Source organism: Colias croceus, chromosome 5 (assembly GCF_905220415.1).
Source record: "Colias croceus chromosome 5, ilColCroc2.1".
NCBI classification, from domain to species: domain Eukaryota; kingdom Metazoa; phylum Arthropoda; class Insecta; order Lepidoptera; family Pieridae; genus Colias; species Colias croceus.
The window spans coordinates 11,251,163-11,276,278 of NC_059541.1; the positions used below are offsets into that span (position 1 = coordinate 11,251,163).

Consider the following 25,116-nt stretch of genomic DNA (forward strand, 5'->3'; position numbering starts at 1 on the left):
AAATCGCAACCATAATATTGCGATCAATAAGCACTGCACCGAAGTAATGCTTACAAAAATTTAATTAATGAATTGATATTTCAAAGATTTTCTGAAGTTATAACAAATCTTTTCGCCAGATCTCTGCTTATTCGGGTAAGAAGGTATTTTATTGGTTTATGCTGAACAAACATTTACAGAGTTAATTAGATTATCATCTATAGTTAGATTCATTAAGTTTATGTCGTAGATTTTAAAACAATAACTAATAAAACGTTTTCTTTTTGCATATCGTTTTTATTTTGTACCTATAACTTCTTATAAATAAGCAATCATCCTGATGCAATCGGATAATAAATACATTTAATTAGTGTGCTATAAATAATAATAAAATATTATCGTACTTTAATAGCAATTCCGAGAAACCTGCCTTATTCGTGTTTATCTCACAATATTATTCAAATGATTTTGTTCATTATCCTTTGACCCTATAAAACTGACACATGCAGCCATTAAAAATAAAAATACTAACGATTATAAGCTACTACGCAATTTTGTATCAATATTACACTACTTTTAAGCAAGCCACTGGTTTATACACCATTAAATCATAATTTTACATAATAAGGCTAAATTAGCATAGGTATTTCTCATAATGCATTAAACATAACATAACACCTTCAATTGCTAAGTATTCATAATTCATATAGGAGTTTTATAGTCCCGTGTTTTCAGTAATGAAGTCCCTTAATAGTGGTGAGGCAATGTCGGCAAAAACAGAAGGCGATAGGGCCTGTCCACACCCGCGACCAAACGAGACGATACCAACGGCCATACCGTCTTGTATGGCAGCGCCACCCGAGTCACCCTAGAAGAACAAATGAATTATACAGTGATATAAGAAAAAAAAACAATGTCCTATATAACCATCATCGTAGTCATCATCATCATCATCATCAACAACACTTTACGTTTAAGTATGAATGTTTATTTATTTTTATTTAAAACTCAACTGACTAATTAAATGTTTACTAACTAATTAAATTAAATGCTCAGGTGAAAGATTGACTTACCTGGCAAGTACTCTTTCCACCCAAGAAGAAATTTCCAGAACAGAACATGTTTTGGGTAAGCACTGTCGGATAAGACAGGAAGCATTGCAAGAAGCTCACTACAGGCATTTCCACCTCCATCAGCCTGTCAGGGATTGAAGACGCACCTTGCTGGAAATGACACAATGTTATAATTTATGGTCCGAATAAACAATATTTCTTGTCAATATTTTTTGTGTTATAATGTTAAGCTTAATCAGCCGTTTCATTAACAGACTAGTCTTTATTAAATGGCACCGTTTGATTAAATTGAATGAAATTTCTGATACTAATTGATTGCAATAAATACCTCATAAATATTTCAGAATGCAAGAGCATCTTGGCAAAATTTTACAAGAAAATGTTTTGGGATAACTTTCACCATAATCATACCTTTGTCCTTCCCCATCCACTAACAACGATCTTCGAGTTAGCAACAACCGGTCTATTCCTTGGAGGTAGTGCTATAGGTTGTATCGTATCTGTGAACTCTATTGGTTTAGCTGTCTTCATGTAAGCGATGTCTTTGTCAAACGGTGGATTGTCATAGTCTGGGAATGCCTTTACTTCCGCTATTTCAATTAGAGTGCCGTTTTTGCGGAAGGAGCTACCGGCTCGCATTACTACTGTTTTTGGATCCACACTAAAATTAAAAATATCAAAGTCAAAAATACGATATATACAATAAAAATTGTCTTAGCCTGGTATTCGTTGCATTTAAAATTCCAAGACAAAATTCACACTAAAACACCATTGTTATGTAGTGTGTGTTAAAAATATTAAAAAGCAAATAATTCATTGGATATTTTTTACTACTATTTTTTGTATTATTTTGAAAAGAAACCAGTGCAAAAATAAAAGGGAGAAAAGCACTTACTTTTGAGCGCAATGAGCAGCAGTCATAACATAATTTTCACTCACAATAAATCCTCCACAAAAGTATGAATTATTCACAATAAACGATACTTGATATGGATGGTCTTGAATGTTAGCATTTTGTCCATTCACTATTCTATCATCTGTATAACCTGGCTCATAATCTTTGCCATTCACTGGTACTCTTTCCGATTGAATTATATCTGAAACGAAAATTTTATTTTAAACTACTTTCCTGTAATCCTTTTCCTTCATCACTTCTTCCTTGACTTCTTCGGGATTTCTATATAAGTAATCTATCACTTTGTACTTTTTAATAACAAACTGAATGAAAACGTTTTGGCGACCTTAGCGAAGTACAAATTTCGGTAATTCAATAAACAATCCAAAGATCACTACAACGCAAACGGAACTAATTGATCTTACCCGAACTAACACAAACCGCTGTCGCAAACAAAACAAACCCGGTAAACCACATCGTAACAGAGTCAACAAGAAAGTGAACTATCCCTCTAAACGCACGAGCTGTGAATTTCAATTGGACTCATTACCTTTTTATATTCCTACACAGGCTCATTTGAATATCGCATTGAATAACCCGTATCACGTTACATTGTTATAATGAGTTAGGGTCCATAAAACAGTCATTTTTCCTCTAATGTTTTAACACTATTAAGGCTATGCTCGATCCTAATCCTGAAAAAAAAAAATCTGAGAAAGCTTCTAATTTTTCCTTAGAGAGATTCGATATTTATATCCGGTTTTATTGAAACATCTAAAAAAAATACAATTGTTTCGCTTATCTATTGCGAAATTTTTAATATTAATTCACCCTCTACATTCTGAAATGTTTCGTTGTAGATGCGGTAATAAACGGTACCATAAAACGTGCTCTCTCTAAGCTTGATTGTAAACCATTAAAAAGATTTTTCATTTATTTTATTGGTAGCTCTGAACTTTTTTCTGGATTAAATCCAATTCCTAGAATTACTTCAAAAATTATAATTATTATAAAAGTAGATCCAATAAAGTTATCAAGTTTTTTATTTCTTGACAAAAAATATAATTTTTTCAAACCATGTTATTAATTTACCTAAATTGATACTTTCCAAGTTTAATGGATAAATAATTATTACTTAAAATTTAAACTTCATCTACTGCCTTTTTATTTGCCTTTACTTTCTCTAAGATTTTCTAATTATCTTTACCTAAACGTGAAACACATTAAAAACTGATCAACAAAAGGACCAAGTTATAAAAGGAGGGCTCCTTAAGGCCCAAGTACCTTAAGAACCTTTAGAGCCTTAAGGATAAGAAGTTTGTAAAACAATGTAATTCTAAGGAAAGTTAGATGATTCATTCCTAAGTGATACATCATTTGCCACTTAGCCAATTTACGTGACTAAAATATTTTAAACACCACTTAATTGCTTATCTTTCTTTTTGTCAATGCTGTATTAGTCTTCTACCACATAATTAGCTAAACTTTATTAGCACTGCCAAATATTTTTTACTCCAGAGAAAATACGATATTTTCTTGTTGAAAATATTTTCAATATTTTCTCTATTGACTTGTTACTATGAAATGAAAAATACGATACAATTGCTTCCAAGAAAACCTTACCTTAATGGTCTCATATCACAATCAAGGCACAAGGCTCTTAAAAACCACTGACATAGTTCTTGAAGAAATAGACAAGGGTCAGATCGATACAATATGTGTCTAATGTCAGGTATATTAATCGAAACAATGTAAATATTATAAATGAAATGAATAACAAAAAAGTGAATCGTGAAATAGTACTCAAAAGCGCTTTTATACGTTTTTTGTAGTATAAAATCGGTAATTCCTAGCAAATTTAGCTGCATTTACTGATCCGTAATCATACTCATAGTTTAATTAATTTTACCCAGTGTTTCATTAGGAATTCTACAACAGAAACTGAAGATGCTATAATAAATTATTTCGTATAATCGTCGTCGTCTTGTATAACTGGTAAAGTTAACCTCAGCAATCAAAACTAACGATGCAACAGCTATATCAGAATAACGAGCAACTGCATACGTGAAACTTACACCCTTGTTGCATAGATGGCGATTGTCTATTTTAATTTATTCTGAAACTTTACTGTCATGTCCAAACACTGCTTTTATTGGATAAGGTTCCAAGGAAAATAATCTATCAATTAAATCCCAATTTTAAACTTGTAAACTTACTACGATGAGTATAAAACGAGGTATAAGGTAATAAACGAGGTATGAGTATAAAACGACCTATACTCTATAGAATTATGTATCATAATTTATTGACATAAATCTGTAGTTGATAAGTGCCTGCTTTCAATACAAATCCATTTGCATTGAAGATGCATTTAACTAACAAAATACTCCTTCCTTCTATATGTCTATTCTCAATACATAATTGCAGTTCAAGAGTTTTTAAATACATAGATTGGACACTAGATAAATTGATGTATGACGCATGCAAAACATACGCAGACAAAAAACTTGCGGATATGTGGCCATATTCGTACGATTAAACAGGAAATGTTCCCCAAGGAATATATTATTATGTAACGTCATAACTCGTCAAATTAATAATTTATTCGATAGATGAATAGTTATTTTATTCTATTCCTATAGATAATAACATGGAATATTATGTGATGGAATGTGGGAGTATAGTTTAGTCCTTTTTAACCATCTTCAAAAAAAGAGGAGGTTCTCAATTCGATTGTATATTTTTTTTCGGTTTGATACGTCAGAACTTTCTATTGGATGAACAAATTTAAAGATTTTTTTTATTGGAAGCCTTCCGGTTGTCAATTAACTGTCCAGTTCTGACCAAGTGTTGCGGTATAGTTTTTTTTTTATTTTTTATTATAATATTTTATGTTTTATTAAGTTTTAGAATTGAGTTTTATAACTAAATATTCGGTTAGTCAAAATTCTATCCAATTCTAACGACTCTCTCCTGTATTTCGACTTTCCCTACGTGTATTGCAATAAAATATGTACACTCAATAAATTTGCATTGTAATTCGAACACGCAGATATTTGTATCATTGTTACGTAGAGGGAATTCTTAGATACTAAGTAATAAATAAAATCTTACAGAAAATATCATATTTTATATATAAATTTAAGGATACACCTTTACTAATATTATTAAGCTGAAGAGTTTGATTGTTTGTTTGAACGCGCTTATCTCGGGAACTACTGGTCCGATTTAAAAAAATCTTTCGGTGTTATCCAGGAAGGCTATATTATATCATCTAAGACCAACAGGAGCGGATCAATGCGGGTAAAACCGCGGGGGCACAGCTAGTCCTAACTAAAACTAATATACCTATTCCTTTAAAAATCTAGCAACTTTTGAACATAAAAATTTTATTCATAATTAATTTTATTTATTTGTAATTTAAGTCAACTTTAATAGAAGATTAAAAAATCATTTTGATAAAGATGCCTGATTGATTGCATATTTCTGTCAAACACGAATGCATGGCATTCACCTGCATATTATTTGTCATATTGATGTGAAGGATAATTTGCACTATCGTTTACATTGTCGCTTATAAACGCGGTATTATCTAGATAACAGTGTCATGAGCAATGTTTAATTAGTTACCATTGCGCCAATGTATTAAACAAACTAATAAATTGTTTAAATTTGTTGTATACGTCCAATGTAAAAAAACAAATTCGTTGTTAAAAGCCCAACATAAATATTGGTTCATTTATTTTGTTATACTGCACTCTGATCATTAAGACGAATCTTACAACTTTTAACAAAGATTCTAAACCTTGAAAATAGACATGCTTTGCCTTCATACATCGAAGTATAAAGGCAAAGTGTGTATATTTTCACGCAAGATTTTTAATGTAGAGTACGATTCTCATGTAAGTCAAAATTATTGTTATTCATTAAAGTATTATAGAATTTCATTTATTTTGTTAGAAAGGAAATAATTAAAAGATTGTTCCTTATGAATTTCAAGATTATTTTTGGTCCAAAAATTATAGATCCAATCCAAGTTTTTATTTAAGCTCTCCTGTTGAAAAAAAGAGCAAACTGTTAAAAATTTCAAATTGCAAACTTCTAAACATAATATAAAAATATGTGTGATGTATTGTAGTATTTTGGAAATGTTGAAGCAAAAATGCTTTCGTAAAACACAAGTAGAACACTACTTTTCTTATCACCTCAAAGATAGTTTATCTACACTAATATTATAAAGAAGAAAACTTTGTTTGTTTGATTGTAATGAATAGGCTCATAAACTACTGGGCCGATTTTGATGAAATTTGGCACAGACAATCTATAGACCCTGAGAAAGAACATAGGCTACTTTTTATTGCAAAATATGAACCACAGGCGAAGCCGGGGCGGACCGCTAGTAAACAATATTGTATGACGCCCAGTGCCGTGGACAGAGATCAGCTAGTAATTTGTACTAGAATATAATTATAATATATACAGACATAATAATACCCTAGTTGTTTCCTGTTTATTTTTACGCATATTTTTCCTTTTATGCAGTCAACATAACTAATTTATAGAAAAGACAAAACTTGTTATCTCGCTTAAGCTTATTAGTTATTATTATTAACAAAAGCCCTGACACTTTATTTTCTTGAAATGGTATATGATTTAATTAAGACTCTACCACATAGAGCAGGCTCCAAGGAGATGTTCGTTTGCAAAAATAGCGGACCTAAATCTGACTTCTGATATATATTGTATAGATCCCAGACATCCTATAGACAGATGTTGCCAACCAGTTTTGTGGTCCCCCTGCCCGCACCCCGGTAATTAAATATGGCATACAAAGAAAAAAATAAAAATTTCCAAAACATGCCTTGTGGGGTATCAAATGAAAGAGCTTATTGAGTAGATCACGAATATATATAGCATACTATATACATTTCTTACACTTTCTCTAAGATTTTTTAGAAAATTTACGAAAATGGTATATAACCTCGTAACATTAAAATTTCGTTTTATACGTCATAAAGCTTAACCTTCCACAAATAAATGTTTTGAATTTTTTCTATAATCCAATAGCGAGAAATGTGTGACATTGGACTATTATACACATTTATGCAATAGTCACTGTCCATGAAAGTATAGATAACAATAGTCGTGTAAAGGCCCCTTTATTTACTGGTTTGTAAATATTTCACACATTGTGTGACATTCTAAAACCTTAACCCGTAGTGTGTAAGGTTTAAAAGTATTGTTATGTATTTTTTAAGGTTTTAAACCTATTAATTATTATGAAGGTATGTTTATTTCAATTGCTCTTTCAATTAATCAAGTAAATAGTTTTGACTTGTACCTATTTTGTACAGCAATCGATATTTTTTTTTCAATACCATTTATTACTTTATAATACTATAAAACTGAAGAGTTTGTTTCTTTGTTTGTTTAAACGCGCTTATCTCAGGAACTTGGTCTGATTTTGAAAATTCGGTTATCATATCATGACACTAAGACCAACAGGAGCAGGGCAATGCGAATAAAACCGTGGGGCACAGCTAGTACATATACATATCCTGACCTAACCTTCCATTTATCTTTTTATATAACCCATCATTATTATCTAATCTTTCAAACCCCGATGATTAACTCTAGAGGCGATCAAAATAATTGTTTTAATGACGATAACAAAATTGACATAAATTGCTCCCAATTGTGCTGTGATCATATCTATGATTACGATATTTATTTATAGCTTTATGCTATAAGTCATTAAAATTAGATATACATATATGAATTAAAATGAATTAAAGTTAACTTGGACACTGCAAAAGAGGGAATGTAATAAATAAACAGCAGCGACTGATGCAGCAACAACTTCCTTGAAAACAGGAACAAATATAAAATAAACATTTTTGTTGCATAGGTACTTGTGAACAATGCATGGAAAATCATAGGATTTTAAAAATTACGTTATAATTATGTTCATATCTTATTTCTTCGAAGCCTTATTTAGACGGACACCGTTTCAACTGATAATTAAAAGTAGGTATATCTATCGTTTATCTTAATAACTAAACAATTCGGGGTCTATAAAATATTCACTGATCGCGACCCTATTTTTCTTAATACAAAGATGAAGACTTGCGAATACTTTTACTACATAGGTAAACAAAATACGATGTTCCAATAATTGTAAATATAACTATTTATTTATATTACTCGATTGCTTCTATGTACAGTGGAAACCTATTTTTTACATTTAGGTAGATATGTGTTTATATCAGTTTTCGGTAAACGATTAATAGAAACATTAGCAAAATATGCCAATTCACTCACGCTAAGCATTCTTTACATCTCATAACATAATATGAGAATTATTTATTAAATACATTGCGTGTTTATACGCAAAATTCATACAAAAACATTACAAAAACTAATACAAAAGTGGCCTTCCAGCCACGATATAACCTTACAGTTTTTCCCTGCACATTGGCCATATAACGATTATACATAGAATAATGTTTTATATGTATTTTTAATAATAGTTACATGAGCTGATCAGACTTGCGTTGATATGTTACTGGTAATGGGTGAAACTTTACATAACGTATCTGTCCGGTTAAATCAGTTGCAGTTACCTCTCATGCGATTTCGATTTGTATTAGCGGTTAATCGACAAATTCTAATCGCTAATATGTCATAATCTTTGGTTATTACTGTGAAAAAGATTTAGGTACTAAAAGATTTAGGTCCCTAAAAGATATTCAGAGAAACGTGGTTTATATTTTTAAATTATAATAAGATTCTACATTTAAAAAATATGCAGTTGAATTATGAAGTTTATTATTATAATGTTAATTAAAACTTAGAGCAACTTTAAAAATATCTATAAAAGTCTGTAGTGTGTGTGCAATTTTTTAGCAATAATATCTATTGTCCTATGCCTTCACCATACAATACACCGATGACGAAACAGTCAAGGTAACGTATATCCACTTTGAATAGACACGTTGACGTTCTATAACTAAAAACCGTGATCCATAACACATTCTATATATCATGACATCCAGTCATTACGCGCTCTTACTAGATATTCAATTCCCTAAATTATCTGTAACACACACTGTTCCGTAATGATTGTAATTATTTTTCCGTGACCAGCACAATTATGTGATGGAAATGAAGTAGTATGGAAAAATGTTTGTCATTCAGTACTTAGATTAATCGCGGTATTATCAAACGTTTGTGAGTAGTGAGCTATTGAGCTAACGAATTGACAGTTTTCATGTGTGTACGCTTTTCAAGTTTTGTTCCATTAGTTTATTATTTAATCGTTGGTTAAAACTTATTCATCGAATAACGTATTAAACTACCATTTCAAAAATGTATTCTAATTGTCCGTATATGACAGTTGTAAACTGCTGACATTTTTAAATGTTCGTGTAATATTTTATTGGACGGATAAATTTTAACCAAGGATTGAAAAATCGGCCCTTAATATGTCGTGATATTGTTAATTAAGAAGGAATCACAATTAATAATTAACAATATGTTCAAAACAATTTTAAATTAAACAAAAAACCCGTCATTCACGCGTAAATCAATTTTAATCCGACAATACTCGTAAATCCCAGGTCAGACTAATGTAATTTATAAATAAGAAAACCTCATGATACAAAAACCAAAAACCCAGCCATAACCGGTTCATAGTGTAATCCCAATGTTATTAAGCAAAATCTTCAATTGGCCATTTAATAAGAAGATATTAAATCATTTTGACCTTTAAATCCGTTTTAAATCTCTTGATGGTGATCATAATATTTATTTTATGCTATCCGGTCACCCCGACTTATAAATACGAAATAAAATATATGTGACTCAGGTAAACAGGCTTTCTCTTTTGTTACTTGGTGGTGAAAGAAATTGGTCCAGCAGTTTTTATGTGACAAAATTACAAACATGAATACAAAAACATAAATGTTTCCTCTAAATAATGTGAACCCGCTGATTTACATGGACATTTTACCTATTTCTGAGCCTATAAAAAATTTAAGTCTTATGAGTGAATTATAGTCCTCTTCTGGGCTGAGTTAGAGTGTGGTTAGAGCCAGTTTGATTGATACAATTTTATACGGACTAGGACCTAGACCCTAGACTCTAGGTCATTTATCAGGACAGATTTATTTAAAAATCTATTTTTAGAGACTTTATTTAATAATCTCTCTCTGAAAAAGTAAAACGTTAACATCAAATCTTCTGAATGCTGTTTTCATATTTTTTTTGTGTTGTTTAAAACACATTTCATATTAGTTTAATTTGTCCTATATTTAGAAACTTATAATATCAAAAATATTTATTGCTATTATGCAGACGATGTTGCGCCAATAACCTTCAATAATATTATAAGTCCTTAGTAACAAATAAATACTTTTGTCTTGGATATGATAACCACAATCCACTTTATTTTAATGTTTTATACAAATATTCTTTAATGTTGTGTCTGCTGTAAGCGCTAATTTAATTAGTTGTTAGTGCATACTCAAGTCTAGGAAACTGTTCAAAAACATCTTAATGAATCTGTTTAAAGATAAAACTATATATGACTATTGCATAAATTTGTGATTTTTCTAAGTACTAATGGAAAATTTTCATCAAATGAAAATTAGGGTTTGATGTAACTTCATCCGTTTTCTTCATGTGATCCCTATTTATAACAGGGACTGAAATGGCATATGTACCTAAGCTTTTATATACTTGACTTATTGTCCTATGTCCCCTATGTGGGGCAGAGGGCGTCCACAGTGCGCCGCCATCGCGTTCTATCTTGGGCTACGCTCTTCACCTCCGGCCACGTCAACCCAATCGCCTTAGCTTCCGCCGCCACCGAACGTCGCCAGGATTGCCTAGGACGGCCACGCTTCCTTTTCCCTTGGGGAGTCCACTCCAGGGCTTGCCTGGGTATATGCGATGTGTTTCTTCTAAGAGTGTGGCCGATCCATTTCCACTTGCGGCGTGAAATTTGGCGCAAAATCAGCGTCTCGTGGCAGCGTTCCAGCAGTTGTTCGTTTGATATTTTCTCGGGCCAGTAAATTCTTAATATTTGGCGGAGGCATCGGTTGACGAAGACCTGGATTCTTTGCGTGATAGCTTTAGTAACTCTCCACGTTTCACTACCATATAACAGGACACTTTTTACGTTGGAGCGAAATATTTTAAATTTCACTCCACGTGTTAGCTTCTTCGATTGCCATATGGATCGTAGCTGCGCGAAGGTTGCCCTTGCTTTGGCGATTCGTGAAGCGATGTCCTCTTCGGTTCCTCCTGTATTGGACACCACACTGCCTAAATAAGTAAATTGCTGGACACGCTTTATCTGCTGGGATCCTAGTGTTAGCGCTTGTGGATTTCTTCCTTCGGTTCGCATTAAGCTTTTATATAGCTTTCAATTAATTACTCGCTACTATCTACATCTAAGAAAAATTAGATTGTTCTTATTGAAGAAGTCAGCTATCAATTACCGTCTACCGATTAAAATTCGACGGCCTGTGTCATCTGCTAACCCTAAATTGCAAAAAGTAGTGTGTTTTTTTTTAGCGATTGTTCCTTTAATTATACCATAATTACGATAATGATGAAATAAAAGAGCCTTCATACATATTATGTACAAATTAAATATACATTTTAAACTCCTCTATTCCACGGAATTCTCAAAACACGCAATAACACTTTCCTTGAAAAGGAATGTAATTCTCTCTAGAAAAATAAACACATAAGTATATAAATTATTTGTGTGCTACCATCTTTCCTACAATAAACACAGTCGAGCTTTCTGTTTTTACTGTTATTCAGACGTTTAGAATCTCTTTTGTTACGATATTACACACTTTATTTCATTCAATGTTACATGTTACAACTTTGTAACATGGAATAAAACGATCCCATCTCACCAATCGAATTCCTTCTACTCTATCGGTTTTATGCATGTTTTAAAGTTCTTTGAAGGACATTCAACGTCTGATAAGTGTTTGTTACAACATATTATGAATATTCTAATGATTAGGTACAACATTGTATTGATAGATGGTCTTGAGGTCTAAGGCATGGCTATGGTAAAGCTAAGGATGTGGATTCAAATCCTGCCTTACGCTCTATTTTGCTATGTTTTTTTTTTCAAATATTTATAACTTGCGTTTAATGACATATACCATCAACATATTATGGTTCCTTTTTTATAGCAGTTGTTTTGGTTCAATGATTCTCTATTGTACTATTCAACAGACCGTAACATCACATATTATTACTGAAAATCTACGTGAACAGCAAAATTACTATGCCACAAAAGTGCATTGTCATATCCCTATATTATTGTATTAATTGACTGTATAAAAGTATCAAAACTGTTTATTCGTCTAGACTGTAATGTCTCTTTCCCAGACTAAAAGTAAAATAATGCTGTTTTGTTACATATTTAGGTTTATACTAATGAAGTGATTGCGGAAATTTCGTACTTATACAAAAATATATAACATATAAATAATAATTTGTATGGTATTCATTTATTGCCTAAATACATTAATAATTGCAATTGACTAAAAAAACATCCTTTTAATTCATCCTTCGCCCGTCGTACATATTTACGTTTTCTCTACATAAGAACCATCTTCTTACTTCAAGAAATATAATAAAAAAATAATTATCGAAATCGGTCCACCCGTTCAAGCGTGATGCCGTGACAACGCGAAACGGGTTTTATTTTTATATAGATAGATAGATAGATATGCATATGTATTTGCAACTATAAAACATAAATTTAAAAATTATTAAAACAAAAACATTAATTATTTTAATTATAAGTTAATATTAAACTTAATTAACTATAAAAACGAATTTTGTCAAAATAGGTAATTACATATTACAAAGTATTTAATTCTGCCAACAAATATTCACACCATAAGCAATTAATTGTAGAAAAACCTGATTCTCGTCAATATTTCCTATGTTTTCTTATTATTTTATGACTTTCTACGTTTTAATGTCATTTTTTAATAATATAGCTATTTGTATGCAGTTTTGACAATGCAATGTTCTCATGCATATAAAAAGTTTAACAATTGGCTACTTAGTATCTACTTAGGTGGCATAAAAATTAAAATCTAGGTTCATAACTAATTATAACTGTTTATATCTATTGTAATTTTAAATATGACAAAATATTGGAGTTTAAAACCAATAGAATTCACAGGGTTTTTAAATTAAACACTAAAATGTGAAGTTTTAACACAGTTGACAGATATACATATACTAGTGATTTGTTAAAAATATGTCAAAATAGAATTTAGGCAGGCTTATCAACGATCTAACTGTGATATAGTGATACTTCGATCCCCGTGGCCAACCTATAATTTGGATTTTGAATGATTTTATAAGCGAATGTTCAAAACCTTAACAAAATAGGTATACTTACCTATAAGAAATGTAATTATTTAAATTTTAAAATAGTATTTGGTAATGGAAGTTTGGATATATTTTTTTTTATTTAGTTTAAAAAACAAACTAAAGTAGTTGTGATATGCCTATTCTGTGATTTCGGCTATGGCAACTCGACTCTGGATTCAGACAAACTGCGCTATTCAGATAATATATTGTGCACAAATATCTAAATGACCAAAAACTTCACTCCACTCTATCACATTTATGATCCGATGGGAATGAAAACCGACATAGTCCGTGACAGCTGATGATCAAGACCGACAGTTAGACGTGATTTATTTATTTACCACTAAATCTGCACTGCGAAAAAAAAATACTGAGGCTATAATTATTATACTTCTCGAGGAATTTAAGTAACAATCATAAAAAGATCATCATGAATTGCAATTTGCCCGCAGAAAAAACTGTGAACTTTTTTTAACTTTTAACTTTTTCTATGAAAAAAATTGCCCCAATTTATGAAAAATTACGTTTGACCAATTTTATACAAATGGATGCTGCAGTTTAGCATTAAACACTGACAAATCTTTGCATTTTGGGATACATAAAAATAAGAGTAAATAGTAATAAAAATTAAGATAATTAATTAACAGCACCATTACACTAATTAACACTTATCTGATCCAGATTTAGAAATATAATCTTGGCGTTATCTTAAGATTAAGTGCAGTTGGATTTAAGTGCATTACAAATCCTTTAGATTTACAAATTCTGCTCTATATTTTACCCTAAAATTATTTCAAATTAAAAATACTAATTCATTTCAAAATCACTTATTTTTAATAATGTTTTTACTATGAGAAAAAAAAATGCAAGAAAAATAAAGCATGTGATAAAGTCGATTATTAAAATTATTATACATATAAACTAAGGAAAGTTACATGTTTACCTATTTTGTTTTTTATCCGCAATGGATCAATAAGTTTTTTTTTTGTTTTTGAAAAAAAACGAATTTTAATTGATTAATTAACATTATGAGTGTGAATAATGAATATCTTAGAGTGAATATATAAATATTTTATGACAAAACGAATACACAATTTTTACAGGATAATTCTATATATAGACTACCTATTGCAAGAATGATAAAAATAAAATTTAATGGTTTGTAGTGTTTCATACCACATACTTTGTACGAATATAATATTTATGGTCAAGGCAGACTATAAAAATAATGTCTTTACTTACATAACATCACAAACATTAAAAACAATTTTTACATTAAAAACAAAACAACAGAAAAATGTGTGTCGAAACGAAGCAATTCTTAACATAAAATATAAAGATGATTTATAAGTATTTTGATATTAGGTTCAGATAAATATGGATTTTGTTTCCGATTTCAATATAAGTTTTATGATTTATCTCAAACGTTTCGCCAATTTTTTTATTTGAAAAATAGATTTAAGAACCATCCAACTACTGAAAATAGGTAATAAAAAAAGGTAGAGCAATAATTTCAAAAAATTTAAGTACCTACTAAATCTAAAGTACCTACAATTAGGTTATTATTATTAGAAATTTCCAATAAAATTCAATAAAACAACTAATAAATAGTAACATTCAATCAAACACAAAAAAATGCCGCAGGCCGATTCAAAGGCCGCTACCTGACGTCACCTAACGATTCCTAAACCGGTCCATCGACTTTTGTTTTTATCGTGAAAAGTTTACACACGTGCGCGAGCGCAGGCTCTATTATATTGTTTACGTCCGCTGCGAGCGGACATGAACAAAGAAAAATAAAAATAAAATAAAACGATCATAACATAACCTCTAAAAAGTTTAGATTTTACAGTTACAAAATTTTGAATTGGAAATGCTTAAAAGAACTTTGATATTGTGAAGTGTATTGGTTTATTTATTTATTCGATATGTTGGGGAAAAATGCGAAACTATTCTTCGGTCTGTCTGTGTGCGCTTTGATTGTTTCTATTGTTTTGGCGACATGGGGATTCCCGAAGATCGTCAGTCGGCAGATACAAAAGGTAAGAAATTTTTATTTTAACTGTCCAAAAAAATATAAGGTATATAAAAAACAAAAAAAAAATGTGTTTGTCTGTGTTAGGTATATTATTCAATTTTTGAGTTAAATATTGATGTTATTAATAAACAATAATTCAAGGTATTGACCATTACTAGAAACTAAGACCTTTTTATTATCAGACATAGATCGCTATTTAATAATACATGCATTATGTATCATACTCATAATATGAAATACTAATAAATTATGTAATAATATATTATCATTATTATATATTCAAGCAACAAAAAATATTTAAAAGATCCAAATTAAAGGTCGTTTACTATAACCGCAAATAACCAATATCTATATATAGATAATATTATAGAGTCATAAAAAATGCAACAAAAAATAAAATTTACAATTTGAAATCCTCTATCAATCACTGTCAATATTGAATCGGTGTTTTTTGAATAAGTACCACAGAATAATAATAATATACTAATAAATTTTTTTGAACCAATAGTATAATTTTTTCCGAGCTCTACTGTGTAGTAGAGATTTTCTTTATCATTAACAAATACAAATTTGTAATAAATTGAGAATGCAATCAAAAAAGTAAGGAAATTGAACTAAAATTCAATATATTTGCAGTAGGTACTCTCTACCAAATACTTCCAAACAGTTTCAGTCAAAAAGATACAGATGAAGGCAATAAATTATCTCTAATTATAAACGTCATTTGTTTTGACGCCTAAAATCGTTATTACAGTTACTAATGTTACAGTTTTTATTTTATTTATTTTTTAACATTAGATACAAAATATTACACCATTAAAACAGGAATGCATGTTATTCGAGATGAGATAATAACATAGTAATCACTAATCGCAGTTTAAACGTGGCTTTAGCTAAGCAATATATTCGCGTAGTTATAAAACTTATAACTCCAAAGATAAGAAAGTATTCTTCTATATTCGTTTTTCTTAAAAAGTCATTATAATTAAAGAAAAAGTGAATTGCTTTTTTATCTGTGCTTGTAATTCAAATGTAAAATTGAACGATTTAAATGAACTTTTTAATTTTTATTTATTTATTTCTATAATGTAAAGATAACAAATATCTATATGATAAACATATATATCAAGTTTTTCTTAGAAATAGATAAATTATTATGCTTTAATAATCGTAATAGTATTTGTTACCTTGTAAAAGGCTGAGATGGTAAACGGTGTAGCGTGACATGTCGTGAAGGAGGTCAATCAGATTATTTCTAGGTTATTATAACGTTTCTGTTTATTCAATTGTTTTTGTTTTATCATAAACAGACAATAAAGAACACATTTTCTTTAAGTATACATTACGTATGTAATCATGTAAAAAAACTCCTAATATATAACCGCATAATTTACAAATTTGTATTTAGCAATATTATATATTTTCAATTTATTATTTATTGAAAGAAAAAAGATTCATTCACAATAAATTAAAGTGTTATTGAAGTCATAAATATTAAAAGTTTTTGTAGACAATTAGAAACCTTATTATTAATACATTAGATAATTAATGTTAATTACAGTCATTGAGAATATTTAATTTTAATATTTTATATTTTTAATATATTACTATATAGTACAAAACGTACATAGGTATGTGTACTTTATTTTTTAAAACTACGCAACGAATTTTGATGCTGTTTTTTTATAAGCAAGAGGAAGGTTTGAGTATATAATTTATTTTTATGATTTTAGACAAAACAGGCGAAGCCGCGAGCGGAAAGCTAGTATTTTTTATAAATATTTCAACATCTGTGTTCTACTCTCAATATTTTCTGCTTAAAGTAGGTTGCCTGGAACAAATCAAACATATATATATTATAAGCAACAAGGCCACCTATGTACAGTTTTCTTTACTTCAATGCTTTTGAAATAGTACCTATTATTTTAATGGCCAATGTAAAGTGAACTTAACAAAAAATATCAATAAATTATTACACATAGCCATCAATAATAATTTCTATCAATTACCGGGAATTAAAAAAGCATCGTTGTTGTTTATCTGATTAATATGCTAATGAACAAGAAAATTATGTATTATTATCTAGCAGGAAACAAGCATTAAATGCCTCCAATCTTACCTGTTTATCATTTAAGTTCAATGGCAATAATTTTCTATATATTATGTATAATTTTCTATATTTTTCTTTATTATATTTTTTTAGGAATAAACCTTTATAAACGAAAAAGATCTTTAGATTAGCACATGTACATTAAATAATATTATTGTGCTAATCATACGTATAAACTTTATTCACTGTCTGATTGTTTATAAAATTAGCACCTACAAACATAAAGAACGCTAACAAATATCATTTTAACAAACAATGTGAATAAAAGACGAATAATAATTATTTACTTATATTTTTTATCATTAACAATTTTTTTATGAAAATTACCTAATCGTTTTAACGTGAGAAGGAACTAACATGCACTTTAAAATTGGTGTTTATCAAAATATTTTTTTGTATAGTCTTTGATCTCATCATTTATAAAATACCAATAACGGCATAATTTACAACATGTGCTAATAACAGACCGGATATTATGTAAATCAGCATTTGCAATCGAAAACTAATTGTACCTTAACATACTGTTTCTAATTATGTCATGCGAACTGTCGCGTTTACAATTATTTCCTTTTACGATAGTGTAAAAATCTGTATAATAACTATGTAACTGATAACGTAAAACATGAAATTAGGGCTGCTATCTGCCTACATTTCCCTGTAATAGGTCTGTCATCTATCTAGATTTCCCCTGAACGCTTTCCAGCACAAATCTTATTTTAGGTAGAGCATCTAGATTCTAGAGGTTAGGAAATCTGTGTTATAAACTATAACTGTAGGTGAAAGGTTTTCTACAAGAAAATAAATTAAAGAGTTTGAGTTGTATTTGAATCTAACGCTGGCATATAGCAAGTAGCCCTAAAATTATTAGTAAACTTTTCAGCAATGCTAGTACTTAGATAACTTCGTATTGAGTATATCAGCCGATGAAGAGGGAGAAAAAATGCATATATTTAAATAAGAATAAAATATCATTTATAAAAATTCGCGTAAAATAAACAATGAATTTTTTTTTTCTACTACACAATTTTTAAATTAATTACGATATAAATCTAATGACGTTATTAATAACATAGTCAATTTACATAGCTTCGTGTTAGCACGAAATATTATAACGGGGAAAACCTTTTATATGTAAAAATATTGAAGCAAAATTTCAGTTTTATTATGGATTATAACAAATTACTAATATGCCTATTATATTGATAATGTATTTTAGCCAGTGATAAATATGACGAAATAAGTATTTTTCATTTGATTAGCTTATACAGGGTTACTTGTAAAACACCAGCAACCTCGCAGGACAAGATAGCTAACATCATAAGTAACAACATTTGTTCTACGACTTTTGGCATAATGCAATAAATTATTTTTAAATGATTTTTTAAACTTTTATTGTACTCTCCTAACATTTGTAAGTCTATGTTCTATTCATTATCGGATGGACGACGCGACACCCCCTTTCCCCTCTCGTTCGCTTCTTGTTTACGTAATTTTTGGGAGGCGTAGAGTTTATAATATTCAAACGGAAAATAAAATGAATATTTATTTTTGTATGAAAATAAAATCTAACATATTATCAAAAGTCGTAGAACAAACGTTGTTGCTTATGATGTTAGCTATCTTGTCCTGCGAGGTTGCCGGTATTTTACAAGTAACCCTGTATATTAAGAAATATAGGCCATAGAAATATTAATAACATGACACCTTGTTATTTAGATTTCTATGGTTTAGGCTGTATGTGCTTTTTCCATAATACTTTTTTATTAGACATCAAAAATATCGTTTTAGCTACAACAAATAGTAATTGTTTCATCACGATCCTATAACGGTGCATTTAGACCAAACGAACATAGATCTAGAGCTAGAGCAAGATCTTTCGGGATCGTTTAGTGTAATCGAAATCTCGTATTCAGTATTATTCAGTATTGGAATATTGCATAGGATCTTTTTGAACACACTAAGATCAACGAAAGAATGCTCTACGCTTGTTTACACTAAAATAATCTACCACAACCGCTGACCGATTTGGATGAAATTTGGTCCAGTGATAGTTTGAGACAGTGGGATTTTAACCGGAAAATGCCACGGGATTGGGAACTACGCACGTTGCATGACTACGCGGGTGAAGCCGCGGGAAAATAGCTAGTAACTTAAAAACTTTTTATACTTTTGCATATTTCGATTCAATTCCCAGAATAATAACATAAATGTTGCAATAATTATTCAAACAATGACGACTGAGTTAAACTTAAAACACCTGTATCAATTACCATGGAAAATTATTTCAATTACTGTTCAATGTACACATTCAGCAATACGGGCACAACTGAATATAAATAATAATTTATTTATTTATTTATAGCCTTTATTGCCAATATTACAGGTTACATTTTTACTTAAAACTAAAATTAAATTTATATGTGGGTGCTGGCGTGTCCTTGTGACACAAAGGCCTCTTCCAACTTCTTCCACTCGCCACGTTCTTTCGCCTTCCGTAGCCATAGCGGCCCCGCCACTCTCCTTATCTCATCTGACCACCTTTTTCTTTGTCTTCCTCTTTTCCTTTTAGCATCTGCTCTGGGAGTCCATTCAGTAATGACCCTTGTCCATCGGTTTCCCTTTTCTCTGAGCATATGCCCTACCCACCTCCATTTAAGAATCCTTGTCTTTTTTACAACATCTTCTATTTTTGTTATTTTTCTTATATCTAAAGCTCTTTTTCTATGTTTTTTTGTATAACCTAGTATGCTCCTCTCCATAGCTCGTTGGCATGTTACCAATTTTGTGTCATGTTTTTTTGTTTTAGCCCAAGTTTGGCAACCATAGGTGAGTATTGGCAAAATGCAGGTATTGAATCCTTCCGGTTCCGGTGATCGTATTGTAAACACGTACGCGAAGTTTGCTCCGTTAATATTAATTAATAATATTGTACACTGCGAAAGATAGATGTGCTGCACCACAAGTTCGTCCGAATTAGTGATCAAACTATAATTGTAGAAAGTGAACAGTGCAAAATTTACATCTATTTCATCAATAAATCTCAACTTTACGATCGAATATCATAACCTAAAAACTAATTATCACCATCATAAAGGTGCTACCAACATAACGGATAATCCGTTAAACCTGTCAAGTGTCAATTGTCAGGTGTCAGGTGTCAACCAAAGTGACAGTAAACTTACAACTCAGTGTTGCCAGTAACAGATTACAATTTCCACATAAGGTACTCGATATTTACCACAACAAAAAAAAAAATGGAGAAAAGTATGGAGTTGCTCTGGTCAAGATTAGACGCGAAATTAAATCAACAAGTCACGCTCATAACCGAATCAGTAACGCAAAACGTTATGTTTGCTATAGATGAGAGAATCAAAACCATAACCGAAGAAAATATTGAACTTAAATCTAAAATAACAAAGTTGGAGTTAAAATTAAATGCAATCGAAAAGGATAAAAGGAAATGTAACTTAGTATTTTTTGGAATTGACGAAATTGGCAAATCGGAAGCAGAGCTTGTGGACTACATTAAAGAAACTATTATCGATTCAGGAACGCATCTAGACAGCCAGGAGATAAGTAACATTTATAGAATTGGGAAAAGAATTAATAATAAAAATCGCCCCATTGTGGTTACAGTAACATCTACATGGAAGAAACATCTTATTTTGAAAAATAAAGCTAGACTTCCGCAAGGCATATATGTAAAGGAAGATTTCTCGAAAGAAACACTGGAAAAACGGAAGTTACTACAACCACAGGTGGAGGAAGAAAGAAAGAAGGGAAACATAGCCTTTATAAAATATGATAAATTAATAGTGAAGAAACCATTAGATCAAGCAAGAGACAAGAGGAAAAGGGAAGCCTCGGGCTCTCCTAAATCGATTCAAAAGAAATTAAACACAAAAGACACAGCATATACAACGGCTACAAAATCTAAAGGAGCTGTGAAGGAAAACATAATTAAACCAACTATCCTTAACTTCATGGAACGACCTAGGTCAGCTTCACTCTCAGAAATCCCAAAAAACTTGTAACGACCACCGGCACCTGGAATCAAACCCAATATCACACAACTTTATGCAAAACAACTACTGAAGAACACACCCCAAGCCGGTTGGTCACCGTGGGGGAAGACGACCACTACCTTCCAACGAAGAACACTAAGAATACTAAAAATAAAGAAAAACTAAAAAATATTTATATAGCTACTTTTAATACACTTTCTTTAAGGACACCAGAAAAACTTACGGAACTTGAACTAGCTCTAGAAGATATTAAATGGGACATTTTAGGTCTGAGCGAAGTAAGACGATTAGGAAACCAAATTGAAGAACACGATAAATATATTCTGTACTACATAGGTGAAACAAAGGGGTTACATGGAGTGGGGTTCATGGTAAGAAAGCATCTTAAAAAACAAATCCTAGAGTTCAAAGGTATATCCGAAAGAATCGCCGTTCTTAATATACGCATTGAGGGATACAAAAATAACTGGACTATAATACAGATATACGCACCAACAGAAGCAGCAGAAGAAACAGCTAAAGATGAGTTCTATAGTCAACTTTCAGATACATTACAGACGGCTCATAAAAATACTATTGTAATGGGAGATTTTAATGGCAAAATAGGCAAACAGAATGAAGGCGAAGAGCATGTAGTTGGAAAATATAGCACAGGAAAGAGAAGTGAGAACGGTAAAAGACTTGTAACCTTAGCTCTCGAAAACAACCTAACTGTTATGAATAGTATTTTTATGAAGAAGCCAACCAAAAAATGGACCTGGATATCACCAGACGGAACCTATCGAAATGAAATAGATTTTATAATAACCAATCAACCTAAATCATTCAAAAACGTCAACGTTATAAATAACTTTAACTTTAACAGCAACCACCGCATGGTCAGAGCAAGTTTATTCAACAAACAACCTAGGAAACGACGAAAATACCTGAAAAATAACCCAACAACAATGTTCGCACTTCCAAGGATTAGATTACCACTCAAAGAAAGAGATATGATGCAGGAACTCTACAACTCGGAAATAAATGAGATTTATATAATAAATAAAATAAAAAATAAGGAAATAATTAAGAACAACCCACTTACCTCGCAGACCATTGATCTTATTCAGAAAAGGAAACTACTACTTAGAAACAGAAGAGACAAAGCCACATTAAAAGAAATAAATAACTTGAGCAAAGAAATTAACCGTAAAATTAAACAAGACAAAGCTGACAGAAGATTTGAACGTATAAAACACCACATATCGAAAACAGGAGGCATAAACAAGGCATTACGAGAACTAAAAGAGGAAAAGGTTTGGATTCCAAAAATGAAAAACAAATTAAACAAACAAATCACAAAGAGACAACCAGTCCTCAAGATTGCTACAGACTTTTATCGCACTCTACTTATACTCTACCAAAGAGATCCAATTAAATTGTAACTTAAGCCTCGAAGACTGTACAGAAGATATCCCACAAATTCTCGAAAGCGAAGTCCAACAAGCAGTAAAATCCCAGAAAAATGATAAAGCACCAGGATTAGACAACATCACTAACGAAATGATGAAAGCTACACTACCGGAAACGTTAAAAAGACTGACTAAGCTCTTCAATACCATCCTGAACACTGAATTCATCCCCATACAGTGGACAACAACTACCATTACTCTCATTCACAAAAAAGGAGACAGATCCGAAATAGGTAACTATCGCCCAATTAGCCTGATGTCGAACGTATATAAAGTTTTCTCAAAAATACTGCTTAACCGTATCACTAAAAAGCTCGACGAAGAACAACCGAGGGAACAGGCAGGGTTTAGAGCAGGATACTCTACATCAGATCATATTCATGTGGTGAAACAGTTGATTGAGAAAAGCCATGAATACAACTATCGACTTTACATGGCATTTGTAGACTACAACAAGGCATTTGATCGATTCGATCTACACTCTGTCGACGAGAAAGTTGACCTATTCAACTCCTTTTTGATCCAGCTTTACGACAAACATGCTCCACTACGGCCAGTAAAATTGAAACATTTACCTGCACCATGGCTGACGCAGGAATTAAAAACGGCTTTGAACAGAAAAAATCGAGCAAAGGCGAAACTGAAAGTGGACAATTCAGATACTAACAAGGAGAGGTTTAAATCAATTCGTAATCGCTGCAATACTATGTGTAGGGATGCACAACAGCGCTACATTCATAAAACGATCGAGAACGGCGATCCAACAAAGGTATGGAAGTTTCTTAAAACTCTTGGAGTTGGTAAAACATCTCAAAGTTCTCTGCCCGCTAACCTTAATGTCGACTTATTAAATTGTCATTTTTCAAAAACTTCCTTTGCTCTTGATGCAAATATTAAGGATCGTACTTTAAACTATCTTTCTACTAAACCAACTCCAAATTTTCCCCCGTTTTCCTTTAAACAATTTACTGTCTGTGATGTTAAGAAGAACATTATGTCTATAGCGTCGAAAGCCGTCGGTAATGACAGCATTGGCCGTGACATGATTATTCCAATCCTAGATATTATTGCTCCTGTGTTAACTCATATTCTCAATGAATCCTTATCCTCTCATAAGTTTCCCATGGCCTGGAAAGAAGCTTTTGTCATTCCTCTACCAAAAAAAGTCAATCCATCCATATTCTCCGATTTTCGTCCCATCTGTGTCCTACCCTTTCTTTCTAAAACCCTTGAACGACTTGTCCAACAACAGTTATGTTTATTTTTAAATAAACATAACCTGTTTAATCCTTTCCAATCCGGATTCCGTCCCGGTCATGGCACGACCTCTGCTCTTATTAAAATTACTGATGACATTCGTTACGCAATGGATAACAAGCAACTCACTCTACTCACACTGTTAGATTTCAGTAACGCATTTAATACCGTCGACCACGACATATTATTGAGTTTGCTTTGTTCTCTTAACATATCTCCAGAAGTAATTGAATGGTTTCAGAGCTATCTCCAAGGACGTCGACAGAGGATCAAAATAGATGATCACCTGTCATCATGGTGTAATATCACTGTTGGCGTTCCTCAAGGTAGCGTGTTGTCTCCAATCCTTTTTTCCATCTTCATCAATTCTATCTCAGACAATTTATCTTCTCCCTACCATATGTACGCAGACGATTTGCAGATTTATACGCACGTTTCACTTTCTCAACTTCCTGAAGCTATTGAGCAGGTTAATAATGATTTAGAACATATCAACCAGTGGTCTAAAAACTTCGGTCTCTTAGTAAACCCGGCAAAAACGCAATGTATTATCATAGGGAGCTCTAAATTGACTGCTAAGATTGACTGGAACACTATTCCGAATTTAACTTTGGATGGAACGTCAATACCTTTCAGTGAATCTGTTAAGAACCTTGGCATTCACTTTGACGCAAACATGACATGGAAAGTTCACCTCGAAGTCGTTCGCAAAAAGTTGTTTGGCGCTGCAGGCTCAATACGCAGGCTGCGCAATTTCCTGCCCATACCAACTAGGATTTCCCTTGCAGAGTCCTTACTCTTCCCCATCCTTGATTACGCCGACTCCTGTTATCCCGATTTAACCGAGAAACAACTCGATTCTCTAGA

The 25,116-nt window shown here is 31.4% G+C and overlaps 2 protein-coding genes across 2 annotated transcripts in view; one reads left to right on the forward strand and one right to left on the reverse strand.

The window, feature by feature from the left end:
• Positions 1–255: 255 nt before the first annotated feature.
• Positions 256–2,494, reverse strand: LOC123691778 (trypsin-2-like). Its single transcript, XM_045636333.1, has 5 exons — positions 2,373–2,494; positions 1,948–2,149; positions 1,464–1,713; positions 1,053–1,202; positions 256–847 (listed from the first exon to the last, which is right to left on the reverse strand). The coding sequence occupies exons 1-5, from the start codon at positions 2,422–2,424 to the stop codon at positions 695–697; spliced, it is 807 nt and encodes a 268-aa protein (XP_045492289.1). The 5' UTR covers positions 2,425–2,494; the 3' UTR covers positions 256–694.
• Positions 2,495–15,116: 12,622 nt separating this feature from the next.
• Positions 15,117–25,116, forward strand: part of LOC123691775 (sensory neuron membrane protein 2-like) — a 30,546-nt gene continuing 20,546 nt past the window's right edge. Inside the window, exon 1 of the mRNA XM_045636329.1 lies at positions 15,117–15,410. Within this exon, the coding sequence (XP_045492285.1) occupies positions 15,297–15,410 (114 nt within the window). The 5' untranslated portion in view covers positions 15,117–15,296. The remainder of the gene's footprint in view (positions 15,411–25,116) is intronic.